A 25684-nucleotide genomic window follows, 5' to 3' on the forward strand; every position below is an offset into this window, starting at 1 on the left:
TTAGTGACAAACCGAATCTAAGCTCATAACTCTAAACGAGACGCCTAAGCAAGAAAAATCTTGATTTTCGTGTTCTGCGTAGTCATTCTGCAAAACACCTTAGCTTGTCGCGATCTCTGATTCAAGCAGCAACGTTTTGCACATGGTAGTTCCAACAAGGATGAACACTCCAAGGATTCTCGTGGAGCTTCATTCAAATGCATATATTGAATTTAATGTAATTGAATTCTGATGTTTTGGGTGCCAAAACCACAATGTGATTATGAGGCACGCCATAATGGGAAACTCCGGAGTAATGTTAGCCACCTGCGGTTCTTTAACGTACACCAGGCGCTCGGTACACGACCATGCCTTCCTTTTTCTTTTTTCCATTTCTCCCTCATTTACATGCGGCCGCCCCGGCCGGGAGTTGAAACTGCGCATTCAGGCTTAGCAGCACAGCGCCGAAGACACAAAACCACCACGGCGGGTGTGCATACTTTGAAGGTTGATTTGCTGGATTGATTACTGCTTATTATTAGCGCCAGGGTCAGTCAGTTCTGACCAAACAGCGCCAAACACATGGTGCAATGAGTTAACAATTGTACATGGAAAAAAGGATGTAACACGGCTGTACACGGACCTAAAATTAGTAGATGTACAAATTCATAAGATACATATGTACTAAAATTATGAAAACGACAAGTGAGGTGTGCAATGATCATAAGATATATGTTGCGAAGTGATCATACGATAAACATTTAAGAATATGCAAGTAGAACTAACGCCTCAACCACGCCCTTGAGTGCAAGGGTGGAGAAGCACGTGATTTAAATACTACTATCGCAGAAGCAACCTCTCATAAGAGGCTGGGCTACGCATCGTTTGGGTGTGCGACATTGCTTAAAAAAGTTAAGACTAATTTACTGTCAAAGAGCGGGTTATTGTCTAAAGATTGATGGATGTGGTATAACTTCTTGAAGATGCGGTAAATAAAAGTGTTGTTTTTTTTTCTGTGAGCCTCTAATTCACAACCTTCCAGCAACACGTAGAAGACAATCAACGTCGAGCGAAACTTACTACACATAGATGACTCATCACCATTTCACAGATACGAGTGCGTGCGATAGTTGTGGCCGATTATAAACCGACCGATGGAGACCTCGGTTCATGGTATTTATCATTTGAGCGGCCAATTTCATAAATGTTGTTGAACGACATGCAGCTTATTGGATGTTTCAGGATCGCATAAGCATTGCCAATATTTCCTAAGGCTTTTTTCCGTGTGAAATGTTTCAAATCTGTGGGAGGGAGCAATATAAATCAGTCAGTGCATTTTGTTGCTATTGATGCAGCGTTTTCGTCAGCAAGCATATTCCCATCGATGCCTATATGCCCAGGAACGCAGCATTCTGTGACATGGTTATTAGACGTGTATGCTGTACACAGTAGTCAATAAAGGTCAGTTAGTGCCGGATTTTTACTTTTTATAAAATCAACTTAAGGATCTTACAACACCTTAAGAGTCAGTCTGAATAATGCCTTTTTGTATCTTCATTTCCTTAATACATTTAGCAGTCGACAGTACTGGGTATGTCACAGTCGTAAAAAATATTTCTTTCAGTGGGCAGAACAACGGATTCCGAGAAAGATGGTCTCAGTGCTGCATAAGATAAACCTGCGTGTGATATACGTCACTGTCAGACCAGGCATCAGTATTTCGCCTTGAAGTTCTAGAAACTGCATCTTAATATGTGCCTCTGGGGCGTGTTTGTTGACTTCAGTAAACAATGTGTCACATTTGATTTTCTGTCCCCGCCAGGGCGGCAAGCGCTCCGCTGAAAGCATTAGATGATATTCTAGAAGAGGGAGACCAATTCGTTCACTGAGCTTCCTTACGCAAAAAGAGAAGGGCTCTCTCACTCTGTGTCGGTTAGGAAACAGTGTGGCACCCGTCATGTCACTTACGTTTGTGTAACAAATATGTTCATGGTTTTAATATATTTTAGGATAATATTGGGAAGCTAGAATATAATCTGTGCAAGGACAGTGACCACTCAGTTAACTCTACGTATAGGCTTTCTATAGGACTTGTCCTGAATGCGCCTGTGGCGAGACGCGTTCCTATTTGGAGTACAGGATCAAATATCCTTAACGCAGTCGGTGCGGTAGAGTTCTACACCTCAACGCCGTAATGCAAGTGTGATCGTACAAGGCTTTTATACAGGTTTGTTACGTACTTTATGTCACTGCCCCATGTTTTGTGTGATAAATGTTTAGTAGGCCGACTGTTTTCAGGCATTTAACTTTGTACTTAATGTGGGTGATGAGTCGAGTATAACGCCTTAAAACTTGTGCTCCGTGTTCTGAAGCAAGCGCTGTCCGTCGAGTTTGATATTGTATTGGGTTCTTGGGCCAGGGCTATCTTTCTTGAATGAAGGGCGTGAGTGTAAACTTTTGAGTCTAAACTTAAAACTCATTTTCGTTAGCCTATTTTGTCACTTTGCTTAGGCCAAGTTGAACGTGTCGCTCACAGACAGCGAGGCTTCACGATATGAACTCCATCTTCAGATGTCGTCAACGTATAAACAATAAAACATGCTTAGTGGAATTGTTGACCGTAAGGAATTCATATCTATAATTATAAACGTACAGCTAAGTACCTCTCTCTGCAGTACCACGGTTCCCTTTGTAAATGGCTTGGATAAAACGTTACCGATTCGAACACGGTATTTCCGGCTCTGATAATTAGATCTCAATAACGGTGAACGTGTTTCCACGAAAACCCATTCCTGACAGGTCCCGCAGGATCCCGTAGTGCAACGTGATGTCCTACGCCTTGTCCATGCCAAGGAAAACCGACAATATTATTGTTTATAAAGAAGTGCATCATGAATATTAGCCTCGACGCACACGAGGTTGCTGTTCGTCGACTGCCCTTGTCGGAAATCTCATTGGTATGGATGAAATGATTAGCTGAATTCCAAGAAGTGTGCGAGATTGCGATTTAACATATTTTCAAATGACTGCACGGCAACTGGTAAAAGCTATTGAGCGGCAACTTGTTACTGAGGATGGCCCTTTACCCTGATTCGAAATTGGGATTCCGATAGCTTCTCTCCAAGCAGTTGGAAAAAAAATGCTAAAATCGTGTATAAAATCCCGTGATAAATGAGTAGATTCGTTAAAATGTTTCCAGTCAGCCGAAGCAAGAGAGAGAAAGCATGCACAGAAAGGCAGGAAGGTTAACCAGAGGTAGTTCCTGTTGGCGCGGGGGGAGGGGTAGGGGATAAAAAGAGAAAGAGGGCGGAAGTGAGAGAGAGAGGGAGAGAGAGGTACGAGCAAAAACAAATCGCGTGCACTTTAAAACATTAGGGCGCGGCATTCCTAAAGTATATCGTGAAGGCCTACATACCACATAAATTTTAGTAGCGAAAATATTCTTTGGGAGCACTAGCCTAGGGCTTTTAGTTCTGATAGTGGACGATTCTCCAATTGGTCTGGCACTTTGTACATCACTTCAGCCGAAACAAGTTTCCCGCTGGGGCCAAGCGGAGGAGGATTGTGTTCTTTTAGTAAGCTTAGAGTTACTGAGAAAAGGTCAATCCCAAATCGTAAGGCTGAAGTCACAATCTCTACAATGCTGGCTGTTTCACAGAGTGCCATAAGAAGCGAGACTCGGACCTGCTACATCTGAGCTTGTTCCATGCAAAAACGCGCGTATATAAAGACATTGCATTCTTCCAGATGCCCGTTTCAGTTTTCGCTAAACGTGTCTACAAACCACAACCAGCGTATAGCAATGGTGCGAGAGTAATTTTGTTAATTCTTACCGCAGATACAAATATTACAAATAAAAAAAGCAATTCTTTCTTCACGCAAAAAAAAATCTATCTATAGTAAGTGAAAAAAACATCAAAATTTCCCCTACATGGGCCTTCGTGTATTCAGTTCACAAATCGGACAGGCGCTGCAGTTTGCCGGTCTGATATCAACGTCCTCGTACTCCATTGAGAAGTCCCGAAGTGCTTGGCGACTTTCACCCGAAAACATGAGTATGCACCCTTCCGCCAAAGGCACATATACGCGTTCCTGTGCACCTAAAAACTTTACAGTCAACAGTACGTCACGCAATGTAATGGCGATGGTGTGCTTACAATGAGGTGAAACTTTCTCCAGCAGCTTGCTGTGGGATGCTGCAAGTGTTTCATATGTTGCCGACGCCTATTGCGGTCACCTAATTTACTGCACTCGGATAGTGATCTTAAGAAGTTATGTCCTCGCGTCCTGGCCACATGCACGACACCAGATCCACAACTGAAAGGCACCTTAAAGCTTTCTTTTTCTTACTGTTTATTCGCCTAGGTTGCCACACATCAGAATAACGGAAAATCATATTACATGACAACCTCGAGGCTTGTTTCAAGCAGATACTACAATATCGACTTATGAAATGTATCTGTCCACAAACCCTAATTCATTGTAGTCAGGTTTGTGCGTTTGTTTATTTTACTACGGTGAAAAGCGCAATAGACCGGACAAAGGCAGGCGAGACAAACGGTACAAGCTCTACTAACAACTATAAATGTTTATTGGAAATATTAGGTGCAGCAGGACCATACGCGCATGCGCAAGACACTCTCAAACTAGCAACAAAAAGAGCAAGTGCAAAACACAAAGTGAGATCACAAAAATTGCATACAAAATTCGTGCACAATTTTATTGTGAAAAGTGATAAGGGGGAATCTTGTGTACGCCGTAAACTGCGCACAATTGGCCCATGAGGCATAATCAAACAAGAGATGTAAATGAACCAGCTTAGCTGTGGTTACCCAACCGTCTGTCTCGCCTGCCTTTGGCCCCCATCTATCGCGCTATCAAACAAAATCTGCGTTATCAAACGGCCCAAAATTCTACTCTCCTAAAGTTTTTTTTTTCGTTTGTGTGCGCGAAGGAAGGATAAAGGTGGTTAGTTTTGCGTCAAATTATTAGGTACGTTTTTGAAGACTATTTGTCTTACGGCATATCCAGAGTATATCTAACGTTGCCGAAAATGAATTTTTCGCTGACTAGCCACAACCCCCACCAACTGAGGAAGGAACTGCGTAAATCTCTCACAACTCCGCCAGCGTCCATGTGCAGCACAAATAATACATTTTACAGCACTTATACATCTTCCGGAAACTTCTGCGGGCAGCTGCGCAAGTTTTGGCCGCAGATGTGTACAACAGACTTCCCATTACTGTTACTGTAGCACTGTTCACCTTGTTTGTTCTCTTGATATGATGTGTTGTAAAGCTGCTCAAAAATAAGAAGAAAAGGGGTCGAAAGGACAGAGCGCTGTTTTGGACGGTGATACAGGTCGATATGTTCTCGCTGCAAGCAGGGTTCTTAAATATCGCCGCTTCTCTACCTATAGATTATCCCACACTCGTGAACTGGTATACGGTTCACCAACCAGTGCCCTCACGCCATGGGGCCATACATAAAACTATAACTTTAAACTGGTCTTACTCGGCGTGAGGTAACCTTATACTGTGCGCCGTGCGAATAGGCGTTTCTGTACGAACACCTATTCATTACTGAACGGAATAGCGGTCAGCGCCCACTTTAACACATGTGGCACTGATGAAAAAAACATGAAAGCACCTACTGCGTGGCTGTCCACCACACGAAAACCGAAGGCTTTCTCTTCAGCCGTCTTCGAGAAATTAGGTGACGGGCCTTTTGCAGGAGAGAAGGTCCCGTGACCGTGACCTCGTGCGTCTGCGATGCGCAAAGCCATAAAAGCGTTGCTTTGATTCTTGAGGTGCACTTCCCTACATCACTGCTTGTGACTAAACGATGAGCGCTTCAGCGTGCGCGTGCGTGCATTGAGCGTTTTCTTTCTCTTTTGCTGCTCATACTTCAGCCTCTTTCCCTCTTCCCTAGAGCGGGCAGCTAACTGTGCCCAGCCTGGCAAACCTCCCTGCCCTTTCTCAGATCACTTCACTCTCTCTCTCTCTTTCTATCTAGAAAAATTATCATACGCATCTGTTTGTTCCTTTAGATAGATGCAGGGATAAGAAATGCCTCCTGAGGAACGCATACTGTGGGATCTACCTCGGAAAAGAGCAGTGCAACTGTCCGTGGCCGTACCGAAATGCAGGATGCGAACTAGGTAAAACATGTTTCTTTTAAATATTATACATGAAGTGAATACCTGAAATGGTAGAAAACAACTTAACCGTCTCCAATGTCACTACCTGGCAGCGGCGTGAAGAATGAGACTAGACTAGAAGAACAGAGTTTGCGTTTGCGCTATATTGCGTTCCTATATACAAATATTGTAACTATTAATAGTCTGAGCTCGTGTTTATCTAGTCCCGTCTCGTCTCTCACGTAGATCGCTAAAAGTTACGTAATATGTAAGAACAAGCTCGGTTTAAATCCTTTCTTGAGGAATATCTCATCTTATTCTGAGAGCCAGTCAAGTTCCTACAGGTACAGTCGCAATCAGCGCTATAAATGAACTCTATCGATATATGGTATCTCCCTTTCCAAATCATTCATCGTACCTCACAAGAAATATTTTTGACTGGCATATGTTCAATCATTTATCTCTTGACTTCCTTTGTTTTTCCCCATGAACCACTGAAGTTAATACAAATATTTTTACTCACTTAGCAAATGTCAACGAAGAGATGATTCGTTACGAATAGCGCATCCGATTAGAGCCTATTCCTGTGGATGTATGCCGAAAACAACGCTTTCACGTGATATAGCGCATAGCTGTAGCGCTTTTTTTCTGTGAAGTCGCTGGTCAGACGTGTGTTTAGTAAAGCAGCGAGCGTTGTGTTACTCTGATACTAGATCTTGAACACGAGACTGTGCAGGGTTGTTCACACTTACTACGAACACGGCGCAGCGTGGCCGTGCTCTGCGGGGCGCCAGCGCACCCGGTGCCGCCGCGCATGAAAGCTAAGCGGCGCAGGCGCACGCGGTTCTTGGAGGCGGGGCTTCGTGCTTTCTGCTAAAGTGCGGCAGCGTGCCATGATTTAGCAGACGACACACGACGCGAAGCCACACCTCCAAACCCATGTGCGCTTGCACCGTTTAGCTTCGATGTGCGACCACGTTGCACCGTGTTCGTACTAAGACTGGACAACCTTGTAAATTGTAGAGCGAGGACTCCCTGTCATTTTTCTATTGTCGGAGATCAAATATAAACCACTTTTGGTAATTACGGGTAATGCGGAGGACGTTGGCACGGCTCCCATCTGCACCAAGGCTTTTCGCACGCTTTCTTTACACTTTTATTGAGTATGTCTACAATTCAGTAAGCAGAAGAGCAATTAGTACCTCCTACGTTGTTATTGCCTTGATCTTCGGTCTCCTTCATACGGTTGTAACAAATCTAGACCGATCCTTACTACCTCCTTGAGCTCGCTAAATAGCGAGGCCCTCAGATTTGACAGTCTTCGTGCCATGAAGTAGTACACGAGGATTTGTTTACCAGTTGTTGACGCCTGAGTTCACGTGCTGTATATCAGGCTTGCTGATGAAAGGATGTTCCAGATCCGCCACCATGGACCTGAGTGGCGTTGGCTAATGCACCCAGGGCTAATCTTGCACATGTACACAAATATTCTGTAAAGTTGGCAGGAAGGCGGCCGCCCATAGTCTATTGTAGAATCACCACACACGTAATCCGAAGGATGTGGGTGCGGCGACCTGTGATACTTTGCTATTTCATTGCCATTTCTACGTTTCTATTCAAACGGAACATTTTATTATCTCCAGGCATTCTCTGGCTTCGCTGTCAGTTTGCTTCATATGGTTGCAATTAACAAAACACCAAGGCCTTCAGTTCCTCTAGTTTTTGTCGCTTACTTGTGGCATAATTGTGCAGCAACAAACCAGCAACTATTTCGGCTATGAAAATAAGAATAAAAAGAATTTGTTGCGGAATTGTGCTTCTAATACATAATTTTTTGTGAGCAAAAAGAGATGAAAAGACTGCCTTTTTTTTTTCGAAATACCAAAGGTAGCGATAAAATTCAGAGCCGTGCTATAAATCGTCAACTACCTGAAGATTAAGAAATAATAATATCATATAAAGCTGGCGGCTAATCTTTGCAACATTCTGTTTTCGTCACAATCCATTTGTGTCACACTTTGCAATATTTTTCTTTCTTCGAGCCGTCACCTGACGCCACCACATCAAGAACTGCCGGACTATTCTTTACTAAAGTTTCTTCTTCTTCTTCTCTGTTAAACTATGGGCAATGCCTTGCATGTGTCACAGCAAAACGCAGACAACAAGATGGCCATTATGTGGGCTCTTTCTCTTTCAGAGGGATATTACTACATTGTTTCCTTCAAAACTAACGGGTCTCTGGATGCGAAAGAATGTCATGGCACTGTTCAGAAAGCGGTATGTAGACGTCTTTGCATGGACGGACGCCTTTTTCTGTGGACATTTGCGCAATACGTCTCCAGCATTATGTATGCATTTAAATGAGCTCAAAAATTAGACGCATCTGAATCCTCCATAGTGGAACTCAACAAGCGGCAGACACGAATGCAAAACGTTGCATCTAGAGCAAGTTCAAAGAGTCAGAGTACGCATCACCAAAGAGGGTTGTTGCATACATCATCTTTTAGATCATGCTTCTATGCACTGACACTGTTACAAACTACCATTAAGCATAAATAAAACAAGATGTCATACCAGGATAACAAATAAATTTTCTTGTTAAAAACATATTTAGAACACGAATAATAACTAACAAATACAGAGACTGCAAAAATCTCCGACTTACAACGCTCAGTATGGATATATGTATGTATATTAAGTGTATGTACACGCTCTTTTTTATTCCCTGGTTTCCAAGTCTGTCAATGCGAAACTAGGATGATTAGTTTTCTTGCTCAGAACATGCGCGCCAGTTATGCATGGAGTTTTGTTGCATCACATTTCCAAATAAGGTCACCTGAGAGCGGCTCTCTCTTTTCTTTCCTTTTTTTTTTGCCCTTCATCGGTAGCCTTTTACTTTGGTTTGAAGGTAAACTCTGAGAACAACCATGACAGTCCATGGACATTTGGTTATTTCGTTAAGAAAATGTCGATTTTTTTTTATTTCTGCTTCTATGCGATGTTTGTGTCATCTGGCCGATACAATGAGCAGAGTATGTAGTATATTCAACGGTAAACGAGTGAGTGATGTCGTGCTGGAGCCAGCGTTTCGACAAGGGGAATGGTCTTCGCCATGCAGTGACAACGGAACATCAAGTGCCCTTGTGCCCGTCGAAGACAAGTACCGTTGTGGAAACCCGGGCTCCACTTGTTCGGCCACTGTTGACCATTTCAAGTCTACATCTTCCCGCGCACCTTTGTCGTAGTTGTATATGCACAATTTGTACCTTAGAACGCTGTACGATAACAACGCTCTGGTCAAGTGCACGATTTATTTGAATGTTTCTCACCACCCTGGCTGTACTTTTCACTCCTTCAAGTGGGCGACTAAACTAATGTACGTTTGTTCTATTTCAAGATGAAAACGGCATTCGGTCGTGACTTGGTCCAAGTGGACATCCTGAATTGCAGGTAATCAGCCAATTTATGTGTGGTATCTAGTTCCGGGTGCGAAAAAACTTGCCGCTTCTTGAGTGTTTCTTTGCTTTGCCTCCCACTGCGTGTGCATGCAGTAATTGTGGTAGATGACATTATGGCCACAACTCCAAACTTTTGCTGATAACTTCAAAGTACGAATGGAAAGGAGATAAATAAATATGAACTTGCGGTACCAGTAAAATTTTTTAAAGAGCAATAAAACAAAAATTGGGTCATTTGGATAGTTGTCAACACATTAACTACTCAGTGTGAAGTCGCGATTCCTAGAGAGCTGGACAATGAACTAATTGCCTAGTATTCTAGGGCGAACATCAAAAAAAAAAGAAACAAAGCTCACCTAGTGCAGAATATGTCGTAAATGAATGAGGACTAGTATTTCATCAGGCAAGGCGAAGTTGGGCGTTCACGTTGCGTCACAAACCCTGCCCCAGGCTTTAGTTTGCCCGGTGCAGTGGTCCAAAGTCACGCCATGATCGCATCGGTGACAGATGGGTGCGCACACTGCTACATCGGCCATTTTTTTTAGATGTAGAAAGCTAAGCTAACTTAGCCTAACCTCACTGTATGTTCCGTCCCTCTGCGCTTCTTCGCATTTCACACGGGCTACGCCTAATCACGACCTGGCGTTGTTCTGTCGCTTTTCTGGGAAGGCGCGTCACGCTTCTTACTATCTCTCCCATATACTTTCAGTTACGGGAAAGTTGTTAAGAGTAGTGCCACTGGGGGAGTTCCGTGGTGCCAACGGCCACTTTCCTTCTAAAACACCGTGAGCTCGCCGTTGGAAGGGATTCAGTCGTGTGGTTAAACGAGGATACGAGCAGGTGCAGCGCGACACTCGGCGTTCGTCAAACAGAGGGCTCACGAGAGGCTTTAGAGATTACACTTTCTGTCTCTCACAGCTGTTACGAAAAGGCTACGCCTTAACTTGCAGAGCTGCACCAGAGGCACGTCCTTACTCCACTGTATACATAATCCAATTTCTTTAAGACCACACGCGTCAGCGAACTCACCGTAATTTCCTTCTTTCCTTCCCTCCTCTCTCTCCCTGTGATCTTTGTTTTCCCCTTTCCCATTTTCCCGGTGTAGGGTAGCCAACCGGACGTTATTCTGGTTAAACCTCCCTGCCTTCTACTTTTCTCTTTCCTCCTTCCAAATTATTTAGGGCTTCCACAAGCTTTAATACGGTCGTAATGACAGTCAGTGTCTCTCAGGTTACCAATGGCAGCCGCTTGCTTCTCATCACCGGGAACTAGGTCTCTAAGGTACAGAACGTTTACGTTGGACATTTAGGAATGACATGCATTTCTAGAAAGAGGGCGATACATGCCACAGAATTGGTAACGCGCTTAGCTACTGCCTCTGTAGCATCTTCCGCATGCGTATCTGTCACGGTCGAGATTGAGCAATCAATACTGTTGTTAACGTCGCAAAACCAACGCAGGGTTATTTGCTAGTATATTGAAGACATTACGCAAGAATTTCGCGAAAACATGCATTAAGGGTCACAGCTTGCGATACCAGGAAACAACAGCAAGTGAATGTGGAGAAAAAAATTAATTCTTAACCTTAAGGTTTTGGAGAGTGCAGAGCAAGCTAATGAACGAAAGGAAGCCAACCATGCAGTTCCGTCTAAAGCAAGACGCTTTAACCAGTGTGCTTCAGATATATACGTACTTGCAAATTTAGTCACTCTCTTACAAGATCATGCCCACAAATGATTTGTATGCGCACATGAAATCGCCCCATTTGAAATGCTGATTTACTAAAGTGCATACTCATCGTAGCGCTTGCATGGCATAAAAATTCTGCCTGCAGTAATTTACCGATGACTCGAAAATGTGTCTTCGGCACTCATTGACAACAGAAGCGTCAGAAAGTGGCTAGTCGCACTGTTCATCTGTCGGTTCGAATCGTAACGTGACTTTCACTCCGAGCAGTTCTTTCATGCAAGGTTGGAAGGCTGCTCTACAGGCAACTACACCTCGATCGTCAACCACGACTCCTTGAAGTTATTGATAGTTATTTGAGATAACACAATTATTTTTGCTTACCTGCTTACCAAGATTCACAGCAGTAATTTACAACAGAAGTAGCGCGATAGTTGCTAATACGATTAATTGTTTGCCGTTACTTCTCGTTTCATGCCGCCAAAACCTACTTCCGATTTCCGAAAAAAAGAAAAGAGCGAGCAGCAACTCATTATGTTCTTCATAATTTTCTATTTCTTCCTCAACATCCCGGTGCAACGCACATAGCGAAGATATCACCATCCGGCTGGTATTCAGAACACTGCCGCCGACCGCGCTGCTGAATCGTCTTCGGGCGTGCCAATACCCAGAAGGAGAATTGTGCATGTTTTACCCACGTCTAGCCATCGTGAAAAACTCCGTGAGCGGTAAGTTGCCCCTTTTTCTGCAGCTCTCGGCAATATGTCTTAGTATAGATGTGCTACCCTGGCAATGCATGTTGACGTATTCACACTTATATTCAGTCATATTCCTACGTTATGAGTCTAGGAAGTTCAGTGGAATGTAAGAAATAAAAAATCGGTGTATTCATGGTGCGAGTAGTCGCCAAAGAAGGTGCAATGTTTAAGTGTCTGGCGTAGTTATGCTTACTGATAGAAAATAATCACGCCACGCTAAAATGAACAAATATCCGTAAATAAAAAGCATGTGCATGAAATAGAGAAAGGGGTCAGAAAAAACATGGAACCAGGTACAGGATTAGCGGACGTACAATTACACAGCCTATAGTCATCAGAAAGAAAGTGATAGGAAAAGAGACAGTTAATTTGATGGAAAGGGCGGGATAAAAAAAAGGTCCGTTGAGATTTACAAAGCTGACACGCAAGAAATGAGGAAAGAAAATTTGCGCGATAACACAAAGGGCACTGGTTTCAGCTCGGCAGACCAGATATGACTGTCTTAGCACAGAAACATACGAGAGCAAATATTCGCAATTGGATGAGGCATGTGTCACCTGGAGGACGAAATCTGGATATGACTAAGGACATTGGAATAAAAAGCCCAGATATTCACCCAGCCAGGATCACAGGAATTGCAGCAGCGCCAAGTTTCAAAGTTGATACGAACGTAAACAGGCCAGCGGTCGAAATGAACAAAATACGCTCAAAAATTCATGAAAACAAATCATGGAGTATGGAATCATACTCAAATCATGGAACCGGGCCGTTATAGGAATGGGTGACTTTACGACGACAGTAGATGTTACAGTAAAAATGTTAAAAATAAAATAGCGATAGGCAAATGTAGCACTGCCGTAGATGTACTAAAACGTTATTGGCCCAAGCAAACTAGGTGACTATCTGCCGCCGCGCCGTTTCAAGGGGAATGTCATTAGAAAAGAATGCCAACAATCGTTTTTGTTTCGAGGAGAAGTTCCTAATGCAGGGACGCCCTATAGATGACGGTGGTTAGTTTAAGTCCAGTAAGGTACCTGTGAATGCTTTACAGATGTCAAAATTGAGGACCTATGTGCTGGAGTGCTGAAGAGAGTGGAGATGGAGTACAGCGGAACGAACAAATGTATCCAAGACGGGCACATGGTTTCGTTCAAGTGCGCGGAAGGATACGAGGAGAAAGAAGTTGTTCCGACGGGACGCTTGAGCCGCTCCGTGTGTGAAAGTAAGGCCTCCCCCTTCCCCCTCCCCCCCATCCCCCTGTGTGTGTATTGTAAACAATTGTTAGCATCAATCTTTTCGGGTGCAAATCTGTGGTGCAACGTTTTCATGTGTCATTGCTTCAAGAAGCACGCACAAACTTAACGAACACTGCGCATAGTTCGACATATTAAAATTGCTTATGTTCATAGGTGTGCCGGGTTTAGTTTTTGTTGTACTTCGTAGTGCTTGCAGTGATCGTGCTTAGTGGGAAGCGAGTCGGTGGGATGTCGAGTAAAAATGCAAAGGCTATCCTACGTTTAGTGGCGGAAGGATATTGGAACTTGAAATTTGTTTTGGTTCATTTACACGGAAGAAAATAAAAAACCACGAAGAGCATGGCTAAGTGGGTTATTCACACCTGACCAAGGTTTGCCCTCCCAAAACAATGCACTGACCACGAAGGCTCCCGACGAACGAGCTGCCAGGAACAGGCAATCGATAAACGCGTTTGAACTGATTCGCGACCGTTCTTAGCCTCGTATTCGAATACGACCCTCGTCTCGAGGCTATTCCTCCACTCCACAGATTGGAGCAATACGCCGCTGCTCGACTAATAATGTGGCTACGCTTCTTAGGAATTGTACGTCGTGAATGGTCATGAAGCGCAGTGACCACTTCTTCCTAGGGGTGGCCTGGCTGTCTGCGTTCTTGTAAAGCCCCTTAAACTTCGTAAAGCAGCGCCACGCTTTGAAGAATGCCGCCTCCTCCTCGCGCGCTCTGGTGAGGACGACGCCGCGTCGCTATTGGCCTAATAGTATCACGTGGGCCCTCGCGCCGTGCTTCAGCGCCATTTTCGCTCGAGGAGCGTCTACGGAGTGGCGAGGATCACATGTTGGCGCCGTTGCTACGCTAGGGTGGTGTAGGGGGCGCCAAGGTCGAGGAGAGAGCGTGAAAAAGAGGAGAAACGACGAGGAGTGAAGGCGGAGGAAGCGAGTATCGCTACTTTACGAAGTTTAAGGGGCTTTTTTCTTGAGCTAGGAGAGGGAGGAGAGGATTGAGCTAGGAGAGGGAGGAGAGGATCTCCTCAGAGGCTCAGGAGAGGAACGTTCTAGAATACAGGGAGAAGTCTCCATGATGGCGCCCTCAGCACGGACAGTGCTAGGAAAATTATGACAGATTTGTGGGGTTGTGCGACTAAATGAAAATGCGGAGTCATTTGGTGGAAATATTCCTTTCACAAAATACACCTTTTTTTCTTCTTTTTTAACAGGCAGCACTGGTGGCTCAAGCACTACGTCTTTCAGCTCAGTGCTGTCGACTGGCTGCGCTGCTTTGCTCATCGCTTTGCATTCGATCTAATGTATGCAAATAAACATATTGAACCGCTGCGGAGTGGGCGTGTTGCAGCTTTCTTCACCGCCGCAGCTTGGTGTGTTAGCTCAGTGGTTGTTGCATGTGCGATTGCTTGCAACAGCAGCGACACTAATTCAAATGACTTGGATATATCTGACAGAGCCTTTCTACCGTTAGTGCCTTACAAGATGAGCTCTATTTTCAGTGAAAGAGATCACCTGTATTTTTTGTGTGCCAGTTATGTCCAGCCATTTCTGGCGTCGACCGCCAGCGCCATCTGTTGGTAGCAGGAGTGGAGAGTAAGAGAGAGAGGGAGATGCTGTATGTAATGCAAGTACGAGATGTTTCTGTGGCTGGCGCCCCAGCATACTGCTCCAGGGGTTGGGTGAAAGAAATAGTTTAAACAGTGATCCGACAAATTCGTAGACGGCACATGTACCTATACAACCGTACACTCAAACAGGTGATAAATGAGTCTATTCCCTCCCCCCAATGTATAACTTCGCTCATAAATTTACTGTAGCACAATACTTCTTTATAGAATGAAATCGTTTCAGTGATCTAACTTATAGGATATCCTCTCGCCGAGCGACAAGTCTAATTCGAGAACCGTTCCTCGGTTCTATGGCCCCGTTTTGTACTTGTAAAGCTCCATAGTGATGTACTTTAAAAATTTGTGGCAGAGAACTGCACTTTCAAGCTTTCAACGCATTTCATTAATTTGACTACTAAGATAAACACAGCAATGAATGGGGCTAGTTGGTTTTTGTTAATTTTGAGAACGCGCTTTCGAGAACATGCTGCTTAAACCATTTGATTAAGTTGCCTGTTGAAAAGGTTCTAGATGACTGATGGGTCTTACTATCTGGAACCTGCGGTCGCATTATCTGAGAAGCTATCGCGGTGAATCGAGATTAAACCTTACTACAGCCAACACCACTTAAAACTGAGCCTGCTTATTGCTGCAAGACTAAAGGTTAGGTTATGTCAGGTTAGGTTACACTCCTTGTAAAATTTTTCCAAGTTTCCGCTGGTAGTACTTCTTGTGGCTCATCCATTAGGTGACCAATACTTTGAAAATCAGAGAAGGGGAAGGATGAATTCTACAGTAATTACTTCCACTATGCCATGAGGTCAATGATTCTAAATTTTTTTGAGCTCAACAGCTCTAGGGTACATAAGTTCATCAATGCTCACTGACAAGTTGCTTTTATTGTGATTCTGTTTCTTATTTGTCTATCCGGGGGGTAGTTAAGTGCAGTTAATTAATGTAAAATGACATCTTCGCACTCAGACATGTGTAGTTTGTCGTTACATTCACACCCAGCTAAGGCTTCTCATATTTGTCCATCGACGATCAATTATATAGTTCCGACCATTTCCTTGACTACTTTATCTTGTTCGCAATTGTGACTTCTGCCTGACATCAACAGATACACTTTTGTTCTTGAAACATATCACATTGTGAAATGAGTGATATCCGCGTGGAAAACCCGTTGCCATTACTTCCGCTCGCCTTCATTTCTGGCTGAAATTTTCCACAGAACCAGAGTGCACGGATGAGCAAAGGAAAACGTGTCGAGCAGATCAGAAATGCCATATTCTCGTCAACAATACCGTAGATTGCTCTTGCGGAGAAAATGAACAGGAAATTGACGGATTGTGCACAGGTAAGCTTGAACTATAAGGATATGTTCTTGGCAAAACCCACAGCACGGGTTTATACTTTATTGGGATTAGGTTATCGGACTAACGGTGACAAGGCCTGAGAGTGGGCTTCGTTGATGCGACTGTTTCTTGTTGCGTTAAAAACGTTAAATCGCTCACTAGGCACCGTCATGTGTTCGCTCTTCAATACTAATAATCACATTCGTGGCCTCGGCGCACCCTTGCAATATTAATTATTTCCCACCCTCCTGCAATATGAACACAGCCTTATATAGAAGGCAGAATCTCGTTACGCCCACTTTGCTTAAGTTTATATGTTCTGTGTCTCTCGTGAGCGAGCGTTTATAACAATGCTTAATGGCACAAAACTGCGTAAGTAGGCAGTAGAGTCGCTGAATGAGTGCGATTGGCATGGCTAGTGTCATGTACCTGTGAGTCGTAACTTCATTCAGCTGTTTTCACAATTTAGTGACAAACCGAGTCTGGGCTCGTAACTCTAAGCGTGACGCGTAAGCAAGAAAAATCTTGATTTTCTTGTTCTGCCTACTCATTCCGCAAAACAACTTAGCTTGTCTGATCTCCGATTCAAGCAGCAACGCTTTGCACATGATGGTTCCAACGAGGATGAACACTCCAAGAATTCTCGTGGAGCTTCATTCAAGTGCATAAATTGAATTTAATGTAATTGAATTCTGATATTTTGTGTGCCAGAACCACAATGTGATTATGAGGCACGCCGTAGTCGGAAACTCCGGAGTAATTTTAATCACCTAGAGTTCTTAAACGTACACTCGACGCTCGGGACACGCACGTCCTTTCCTTTTCCTTTCTTCCATTTCTCCCTCATTTACATGCGGCCGCCGCGACCAGGATCTGAAACTGCGCCTTGAGGCTTAGCAGCACAACGCCGAAGACACAACACTACCAGGCGGGTGTTCATAAGTCAAAGATTGATTTGATGGATTGATTATTGCGCTTTAATAGCACCAGGGTCAGTTCTGACAAAACAGCGTCAAACACATGGTGCAGTGAGTTAACAATTGTACATGGAAAAAAGGATGTAAGACTGTAAAGGGGCCTAAAATCAGTAGATGTACAAATTCATAAAATACACATGTACTAAAAATATGAAAATGACAAATGAGGTGTGCAATGATCATAACATATATGTTGCGAAGTGATCATACGATAAACATTTAGGGATATGCAAGTAGCACTAACACCTCTACCACCCCCTTGTGCGCAAGGGCGGGTAAGCACGTGATCGAAATGGTACTATCATAGCAGCAACCTCTGATAAGATGCTGGGCTGCGCATCGTTTGGGTGTGCAACATGTACAACAACATTGTTTAAAAAAGTTAAGACTAATGTACTGTCAAAGAGCGGGTTAATGCCTAGGAAGATTGGTGGATGTGGCATAACTTGTTGAGATGCGGTAAGTAAAAGTGTTCTTTTTTTCTGCGAGCCTCTAATTCACAACTTTCCAGCAACACGTAGAAGACAATAAACGTCGAGCGAAACTTACTACACATAGATAACTCGCCACCATTTAACAGATACGAGTGCGTGCCATACTTGTGGCCGATTATAAATCAACCGATGAAGACCTCGGTTCATGGTATTTATCATTTGAGCAGCCAATTTCGTAACTGTTGTTGAACGACATGCAGCTTATTGGATGTTTCAGGGTCGCATAAGCACTGCCGATATTTCCTAAGGTTTTTTCCGTGGGAAATGTTTCAAATCTGTGGGAGGGAGCAATATAAAGCAGTTAGTGCCTTTTGTTGCTATTGGTGTAGCGTTTTCGTCAGCAAGCATATTCCCATCGATGCCTTCATGCCCAGGAACCCAGCATTCTGTGACATGGTTATTAGATATGTATTCTGTACACAGTGGTCAATAAAGGCCATTTAGTGCCGGATTTTGCTTTTATAATATCAACTTAAGGATCTTACAACACCTAGAGAGTCAGTCTGTATAATGCCTTTTTGTATCTTCATTTCCTTAATATATTTAGTAGTCGACAGGACTGCGTATGTCACAGTCGCAAAAAATATTTATCTCAGTGGGCAGAACAACGGATTCCGAGAAAGATGGTCTCAGTGCTGCATAAGATAGACCTGCGTGTGATATACATCACTGTCAGACCATGCATCAGCATTTCGCCTTGAAGTTCTAGAAACTGCATCTTAATATGCGCCTCTGGGGCGTGTTTATTCACTTCAATAAACAATGTGTCACATTCGATTTTCTGCCCCCGCCAGGGCGGCAAGCGCTCCGCTGAAAGGATTAGATGATATTCTAGAAGAGGGAGACTAATTCTTTCACTGAGCTTCCTTAAGCAAAGAGAGAAGGGCTCTGTCACTCTGTGTCGGTTAGGAAACAGTGTGGCACCCGTCATGTCACTTACGTTTGTGTAACAAATATGTTCATGGTTCATGTTCAACCTTTCCTCGGTTCTATGGCCCCGTTTTGTACTTGTAAAGCTCCATAGTGATGTACTTTTAAAATTTGTGGCATAGAACTGCACTTCCAAGCTTTCAACGCATTTCATTAATTTGACTACTAAGATAAACACAGCAATAAATGGGGCTAGTTGGTTTTTGTTAATTTTGAGAACGCGCTGACTTGAACGCACAGCACGAATAACAGAGAGAGACGCACATCGTCAATTATACATATACAATTAAAGATAAGGTTAAAAATGTGCGCCATATGGAGGTGAAAGCACGTGATAATTTGCGCAAGCACCACGTGTAAAGAACGTTTCATTAATAATTTATTTCTTCAGCTACTACTAACCCCAACCATATAGGTTCTGGCCGGACTGGTACAAACAGCAGAAATATAAATAGAATAGAATTTTAAAATATGTTCGTTAAGATAGTCAAGGAAAATGTAAAAACAAGATAAGTATACATACATGTTCGTCAAGAAAAAAAAACTTCAAGTGCACCTTGTAGTTCTGGAACGCACTGGAATTTCTCCAACTAATTTTGTTCGAGTATATCCGCGTCATGTTCGTTACACTCAGCTACTCCTCGAGGCAAGGAATACTTAAACGTATTATTTGGGTATTTAAATGGAGCTAGTGTAAATGGGCATCAGCGCCGAGTAGCATATCAAGAACACGTGTCATAGTTCAGTACATGCTTGACTACCTTAATAAATTCACTTTGCACACTCAATTTCTCTCGAAAATTCACTTCAAGTAAACTTTGTCAGTAGATTCGAAATTGATGCTCATCCATAAAGCTATTTGAAATTAAAAATAAATCGTACTTCCTTATTTTGTAGACTATTTAATTTGTTGACATAGCTTTTGTTAAAGGGTCCGGAACAAACGTAGTATAATGAAGGATAGTTATTACAAAATATTTATACGCAAGAGGGTTAGCGGGACCTGAAGCATTACGAAGGGAATGCTTCAGGAAATACAGCTTAGACATTGCGTTATTAGACATGGGAGCAGTGCGCTGATGTCGTTTGAGGCCGTCTCCAGTATGAAAACTGCGGTATTTCAAATCCCTAACACGCGATAGTAGGATTCAATTTTCTATGTAATAAAAGGTTAAAGATTGTTTTATTTTTTGCACTGACATAATTGCACATTTCCCAGACTTCACAGACACCTGCCATTACATCACTTTATCTACTTTTGTTTGACGGTATTGCTGCTCATGAACAGAGTTTATCTCTGAATATACCGCTCAATAACCAGCAGACATTCTGAAATGAACCATTAAATTATGAATACTATTATTAATGTGAATAAGGAATAATATTGGCCGGAACATTCAACACTGTAGTACACTTGAGACCCGCTGTAACTTTTTCGAGGTTGTATCATTAAATGGGACCTTATTGCTGCCTTGGAGTAAAATTAGACTCGATCCAGTTACCAAGGTCTGCATCATTTAACGTACGCCGTGGTGTGAGAGGCAGTTTACCATGACAAATCTTACAGAATGCTCAGGCAATGTTGAAGAAAATTGCTTCTATTTGTGTATGACTGTTAATAGCTAGCAATGGGTTATTTCAACGAGCTGGATTGAGGTAGGAGAACTACTACACCCCACTTGAGATGGAGACATAAGGGAATGCTGATCTAAAAAAAAGGTACATGTTGACGAATAATGTGTTCCAGTAATTCACAGCATGTACAGTCAACCACAAAGGTTTAGGGACCACGGTATCTCAGGAAACGTTCAATTTCCGAGCAGCCTGTAATAGTAGTCAGTAAAACCGAATATTACAACGTTGTCCACATATACTAGCAGAGGCTGTAAATGCAAATACTAGGCTGCGCAAATATTCAACTTTTTCTCAGATCTCGTGTTCTGTAAAATTTTGTGGTGAACTACCACCCAAAATATTGGGCGGTAGTTCATGATAATCTGCTCTCACGGTGTTTCAATAGTGCTTCAATTTTATAATGAGCCCAATCAACAGGCAACGCACCAGTAGAAAGTGATTCAATAAATACAGGCAAACGTAATCTTGAGGTCGATTCTTCATACCACTTCAGAAAAGAGTATGTTGTCTAGACCAGCAGATTTCCGCTCTTTTATTTGTAGGAGAATAAGAACACCGGCTTCCGAGGTTTCAAAACCAAAATATTGGGGAATTGTATGATATTTAAGAAAATCTAGTCTTGCACCATTATAATGCAGGAATACAGATTCAATGTGCCGTTTAAAATCAATAGGAGTGGCGCTTGCATCCGCTGTGGACAGGCTATATATAATAGCGGTGTTACTATATGACGTCCCAGGAGTTATGGCCTGCAAAATCGTGTGGGTGACTCTTTCATAACATTGCCTGAACGAACTTGAGAAAAGTTCCCTCGTCTATTGCGGGGGGGGGGGGGGGGGGAGGGGCGAACTGCAGAGCCCCAAGAAGCAACGGGGAAGCCAAAGCTGAAACCAGGACTGGTCCATGGATTGGGGGCTAGGGTATATAATTTCGCAGACAGTCGATCTGGCATGCGATCAACCACGGCACGCTTTCGCGTGGGCGATTCTTACCCATGGTCTGCCCTGGTTCCAGCTTTCATACCCACAGTTGCCTTTTGGGACTCGGGAGAACTTGCAACACTCGCTTTATTATGATATTCGGTGATCACCTGAGGGCTCCACTTGCCGGCACTAGCTTTATCTTTGCATACCGAACGATCTTACTTAAGCACATCCACAATGACGGAATACATGTAAGCTCCTTGCCAATTTTCGTACAATTATAGGTGGAGGAAAGCTATACACATGACGTTGCGTTTTTCATTGTACTGGCCATTCCTTTGCGAGCTGAGTCGCAGAGCATTTATTTTTCAGGGCCATGTGGACAGGCCGATGCTGAGATGTGTTCGTCGATCTTGGGCAAATGTGTAGACGAGGTCGGCCGGGCCAGATGCTCCTGCCCCGAGTCGTTCGAGTGGAATGCAAATGAGAAGGCTTGTTTTCTGGGTATGGAGGAACTTATTTATCTGTCTTTACTGCTTGAAGATCTCGCATCGCACTTCAAAACCCTTCGTATCTTAAGGTGTAAAATCAAATCCTTGATGGCAACGATTTTTTTTTCTTTTCGCGATTCTTGTGACAAGTAAATATAACGACATGAAAGTGTAAGACACCAAAACTGCGCCAAGTCAACTATAATGATTATCGCTATCAAACATATCATGTCGGGTATTTAGTTGCGCACAAGATGACCAGAAAAGTAGCAGAAAAGTGTTTCTGTCGCGTATCCAGTAATTTTTCTATAGCCTCAAAGGTAAGGTTCTTAGCCATGCGGCAAACCAACACCACTGAGGATATATATATATATATATATATATATATATATATATATATATATATATATATATAAAATCTGTGCTGGACGTAGCACCGAGACTTCTTAAAGAAAACGAACTTTCTTAGGCAGCACACAGGATTATCTGCCTCATTTAATTAGTACTCAAGGCTCCAAAGTGTTGTAAGTAGTGAGGTCACAATAGGTTCTACGTTTATTACGCGCGTATTTTTATTCGTCTTTATCAGCTTACCGCTTTTCACAAGGTGATTTAGAATATTTTATTTCTTCGTTGCATTTTTGCGAAGTGGTTCTAAAACTAGAAATTATGCATAGATACAATATGACTAGTAGTTCCCGTGATCTGTTAACACCCATTTTTCCACGATTCTCTCACCCAGAGCACGCGTATTGGTACAGCGTGTCTTTCAAGATAGCGAATGCTTCGAGAACGGCACAGTACAGCGTAGACGACTGCACCGACAAGAAGAATAACGTAGAAGAAGCTGTAAGTACGCTACAAGGAATCTCTCTTTACTTCTTACCTTTAACCCAAGGAATGATGTACTACCGCGCTCAATATGAGTTGCAACGTCCGAGCGCCGACCGGAGTTCGCTCCTCGGCTTGAATTGCGACAACACTCGCTAGGATTTCTGGGAGAAAGTGCTGTTCCGGGAAGTGACCGTACCCCCCATTAGGAAAACAGCTCGCAGTGTGGCTCCAGGGTTTTACAGGCGGTCTCTTTCCGCAGCTTTATTGCAGAATTCAACTCAATTTGATGCAAACGGATTAAATATGCAGCGATTCGCAATGCAAGCATCATGCACATGCAGGAAACGGTTTTCGAAGACCAGTTTCGCTATGACTAAATGAACTCACGTGCATTCACTACTGATTCCTCTCACGAGACCACATTCAGGAGGTGTTTTTTTTTTTTTTGCTCCGAAGACACGACCCATGTGAAACGACTGGGGTCTCAACGCCCTGCTTGGCTCTGAGCATGACAAGGTTATGCTCAGAGCAAGTCGCTATAGATTCTAGTCACGCGACCACGTTCTGACATGCTGCCTTATTTCGTACCCTGGCTTCGTGTATGTTAACCGATAAAAGTTCAGTCGAGTGCACTGCTCTTGTAACCAGGGATGATGCATATCAAACGAAATGGTTTTCGAAGCCCGCCTCTGCCACCACCATGATGAGGTTACATGAGCATGTCACTAGTGGTTAGGGACGCATGACCATCGTAACGCGCGGTGGAAACTATCTCTACATACCCCTGACGCATATCAAACGACGCGGATGGAGAAGCTCTCTTCGAATACGAGAGTGAGAGAGTTGACACGGACAATTCAGTAGTGATTCAGGTCACGTGACTTCTTTCGGGCATGCTGCCATATTGTGCACCCTGGCTTGATGCATATCAAACGAAAGGGTTTTTGAAGCCCAGTCTGGCTATGGCTAAATGAGTCCACATTGGATGATCACTAGTGACGTGGTCACGTGACCAATGTTCAGTCGAGTGCAGTGCTCTTCTACCCAGGGATGATGCATATCAAACGAAATGGTTTTCGAAGCCCGGCTCAGCTACCACCATGATGAGGTCACATGACCAAGTCACTAGTGATTAGGGACGCACGATCACCATATAGAGCGCTGGAAACTACCCCTACATACCCATGACGCATATCAAAGACGCGGATGGAGAAGCTCTCTTCGAATACGATAGTGAAAGAGTTGACACGCACAATTCGGTAGTGACTCAGGTCACGTGACTTCTTTCGGGCATGCTGCCATATTGTGTACCCTGGCTTGATGCATATCAAACGAAAGGGTATTTGAAGCCAAGTCTGGCTATGACTAAATCAGTCCACATTGGATGATCACTAGTGACGTGGTCACGTGACCAATGTTCAGTCGAGTGCAGTGCTCTTCTACCCAGGGATGATGCATATCAAACGAAATGGTTTTCGAAGCCCGGCTCAGCTACCACCATGATGAGGTCACATGACCAAGTCACTAGTGATTAGGGACGCAGGATCACCATACAGAGCGCTGGAAACTACCCCTACATACCCATGACGCATATCAAACGACGTGGATGGAGAAGCTCTCTTCGAATACGATAGTGAGAGAGTTGACACGGACAAGTCACTAGTGATTCAGGTCACGTGACTACTTTCGGGCATGTTGCCATATTGTGCACCCTGGCTTGATGCATATCAAACGAAATGGTTTTTGAAGCCCAGTCTGGCTATGGCTAAATGAGTCCACATTGGATGATCACTAGTGACGTGGTCACGTGACCAATGTTCAGTCGAGTGCAGTGCTCTTCTATCCAGGGATGATGCATATCAAACGAAATGGTTTTCGAAGCCCGGCTCAGCTACCACCATGATGAGGTCACATGACCAAGTCACTAGTGATTAGGGACGCAGGATCACCATACAGAGCGCTGGAAACTACCCCTACATACCCATGACGCATATCAAACGAAGCGGATGGAGAAGCTCTCTTCGAATACGATAGTGAGAGAGTTGACACGGACAAATCACTAGTGATTCAGGTCACGTGACTAGTTTCGGGCATGTTGCCATATTGTGCACCCTGGCTTGATGCATATCAAACGAAATGGTTTTTGAAGCCCAGTCTGGCTATGGCTAAATGAGTCCACATTGGATGATCACTAGTGACGTGGTCACGTGACCAATGTTCAGTCGATTGCAGTGCTCTTCTACCCAGGGATGATGCATATCAAACGAAATGGTTTTCGAAGCCCGGCTCAGCTACCACCATGATGAGGTCACATGACCAAGTCACTAGTGATTAGGGACGCATGATCACCATACAGAGTGCTGGAAACTACCCCTACATACCAATTACGCATATCAAACGACGCGGATGGAGAAGCTCTCTTCGAATACGATAGTGAGAGAGTTGACACGGACAAATCACTAGTGATTCAGGTCACGTGACTTCTTTCGGGCATGCTGCCATATTGTGCACCCTGGCTTGATGCATATCAAACGAAATGGTTTTTGAAGCCCAGTCTGGCTATGGCTAAATGAGTCCACATTGGATGATCACTAGTGACGTGGTCACGTGACCAATGTTCAGTCGAGTGCAGTGCTCTTCTACCCAGGGATGATGCATATCAAACGAAATGGTTTTCGAAGCCCGGCTCAGCTACCACCATGATGAGGTCACATGACCAAGTCACTAGTGATTAGGGACGCAGGATCACCATACAGAGCGCTGGAAACTACCCCTACATACCCATGACGCATATCAAACGACGCGGATGGAGAAGCTCTCTTCGAATACGATAGTGAGAGAGTTGACACGGACAAGTCACTAGTGATTCAGGTCACGTGACTACTTTCGGGCATGTTGCCATATTGTGCACCCTGGCTTGATGCATATCAAACGAAATGGTTTTTGAAGCCCAGTCTGGCTATGGCTAAATGAGTCCACATTGGATGATCACTAGTGACGTGGTCACGTGACCAATGTTCAGTCGAGTGCAGTGCTCTTCTACCCAGGGATGATGCATATCAAACGAAATGGTTTTCGAAGCCAGGCTCAGCTACCACCATGATGAGGCCACATGACCAAGTCACTAGTGATTAGGGACGCACGATCACCATACAGAGC

General features: G+C 43.8%; 1 protein-coding gene across 1 annotated transcript in view; it reads left to right on the plus strand.

Moving 5' to 3' along the window:
• LOC135895791 (glycoprotein antigen BM86-like) overlaps positions 1-25684 on the plus strand; it is a 75883-nt gene that overhangs the window by 8627 nt on the left and 41572 nt on the right. The window contains exons 9-16 of the mRNA XM_065423955.2: positions 6029-6139; positions 8316-8395; positions 9516-9568; positions 11851-11990; positions 13072-13242; positions 16118-16243; positions 21573-21704; positions 22434-22540. Coding sequence (XP_065280027.1) covers positions 6029-6139; positions 8316-8395; positions 9516-9568; positions 11851-11990; positions 13072-13242; positions 16118-16243; positions 21573-21704; positions 22434-22540 — 920 coding nt within the window. The remainder of the gene's footprint in view (positions 1-6028; positions 6140-8315; positions 8396-9515; positions 9569-11850; positions 11991-13071; positions 13243-16117; positions 16244-21572; positions 21705-22433; positions 22541-25684) is intronic.

The sequence above is a fragment of the Dermacentor albipictus genome, chromosome 4 (assembly GCF_038994185.2).
Source record: "Dermacentor albipictus isolate Rhodes 1998 colony chromosome 4, USDA_Dalb.pri_finalv2, whole genome shotgun sequence".
In the NCBI taxonomy this organism is placed as follows: Eukaryota; Metazoa; Arthropoda; class Arachnida; order Ixodida; family Ixodidae; genus Dermacentor; species Dermacentor albipictus.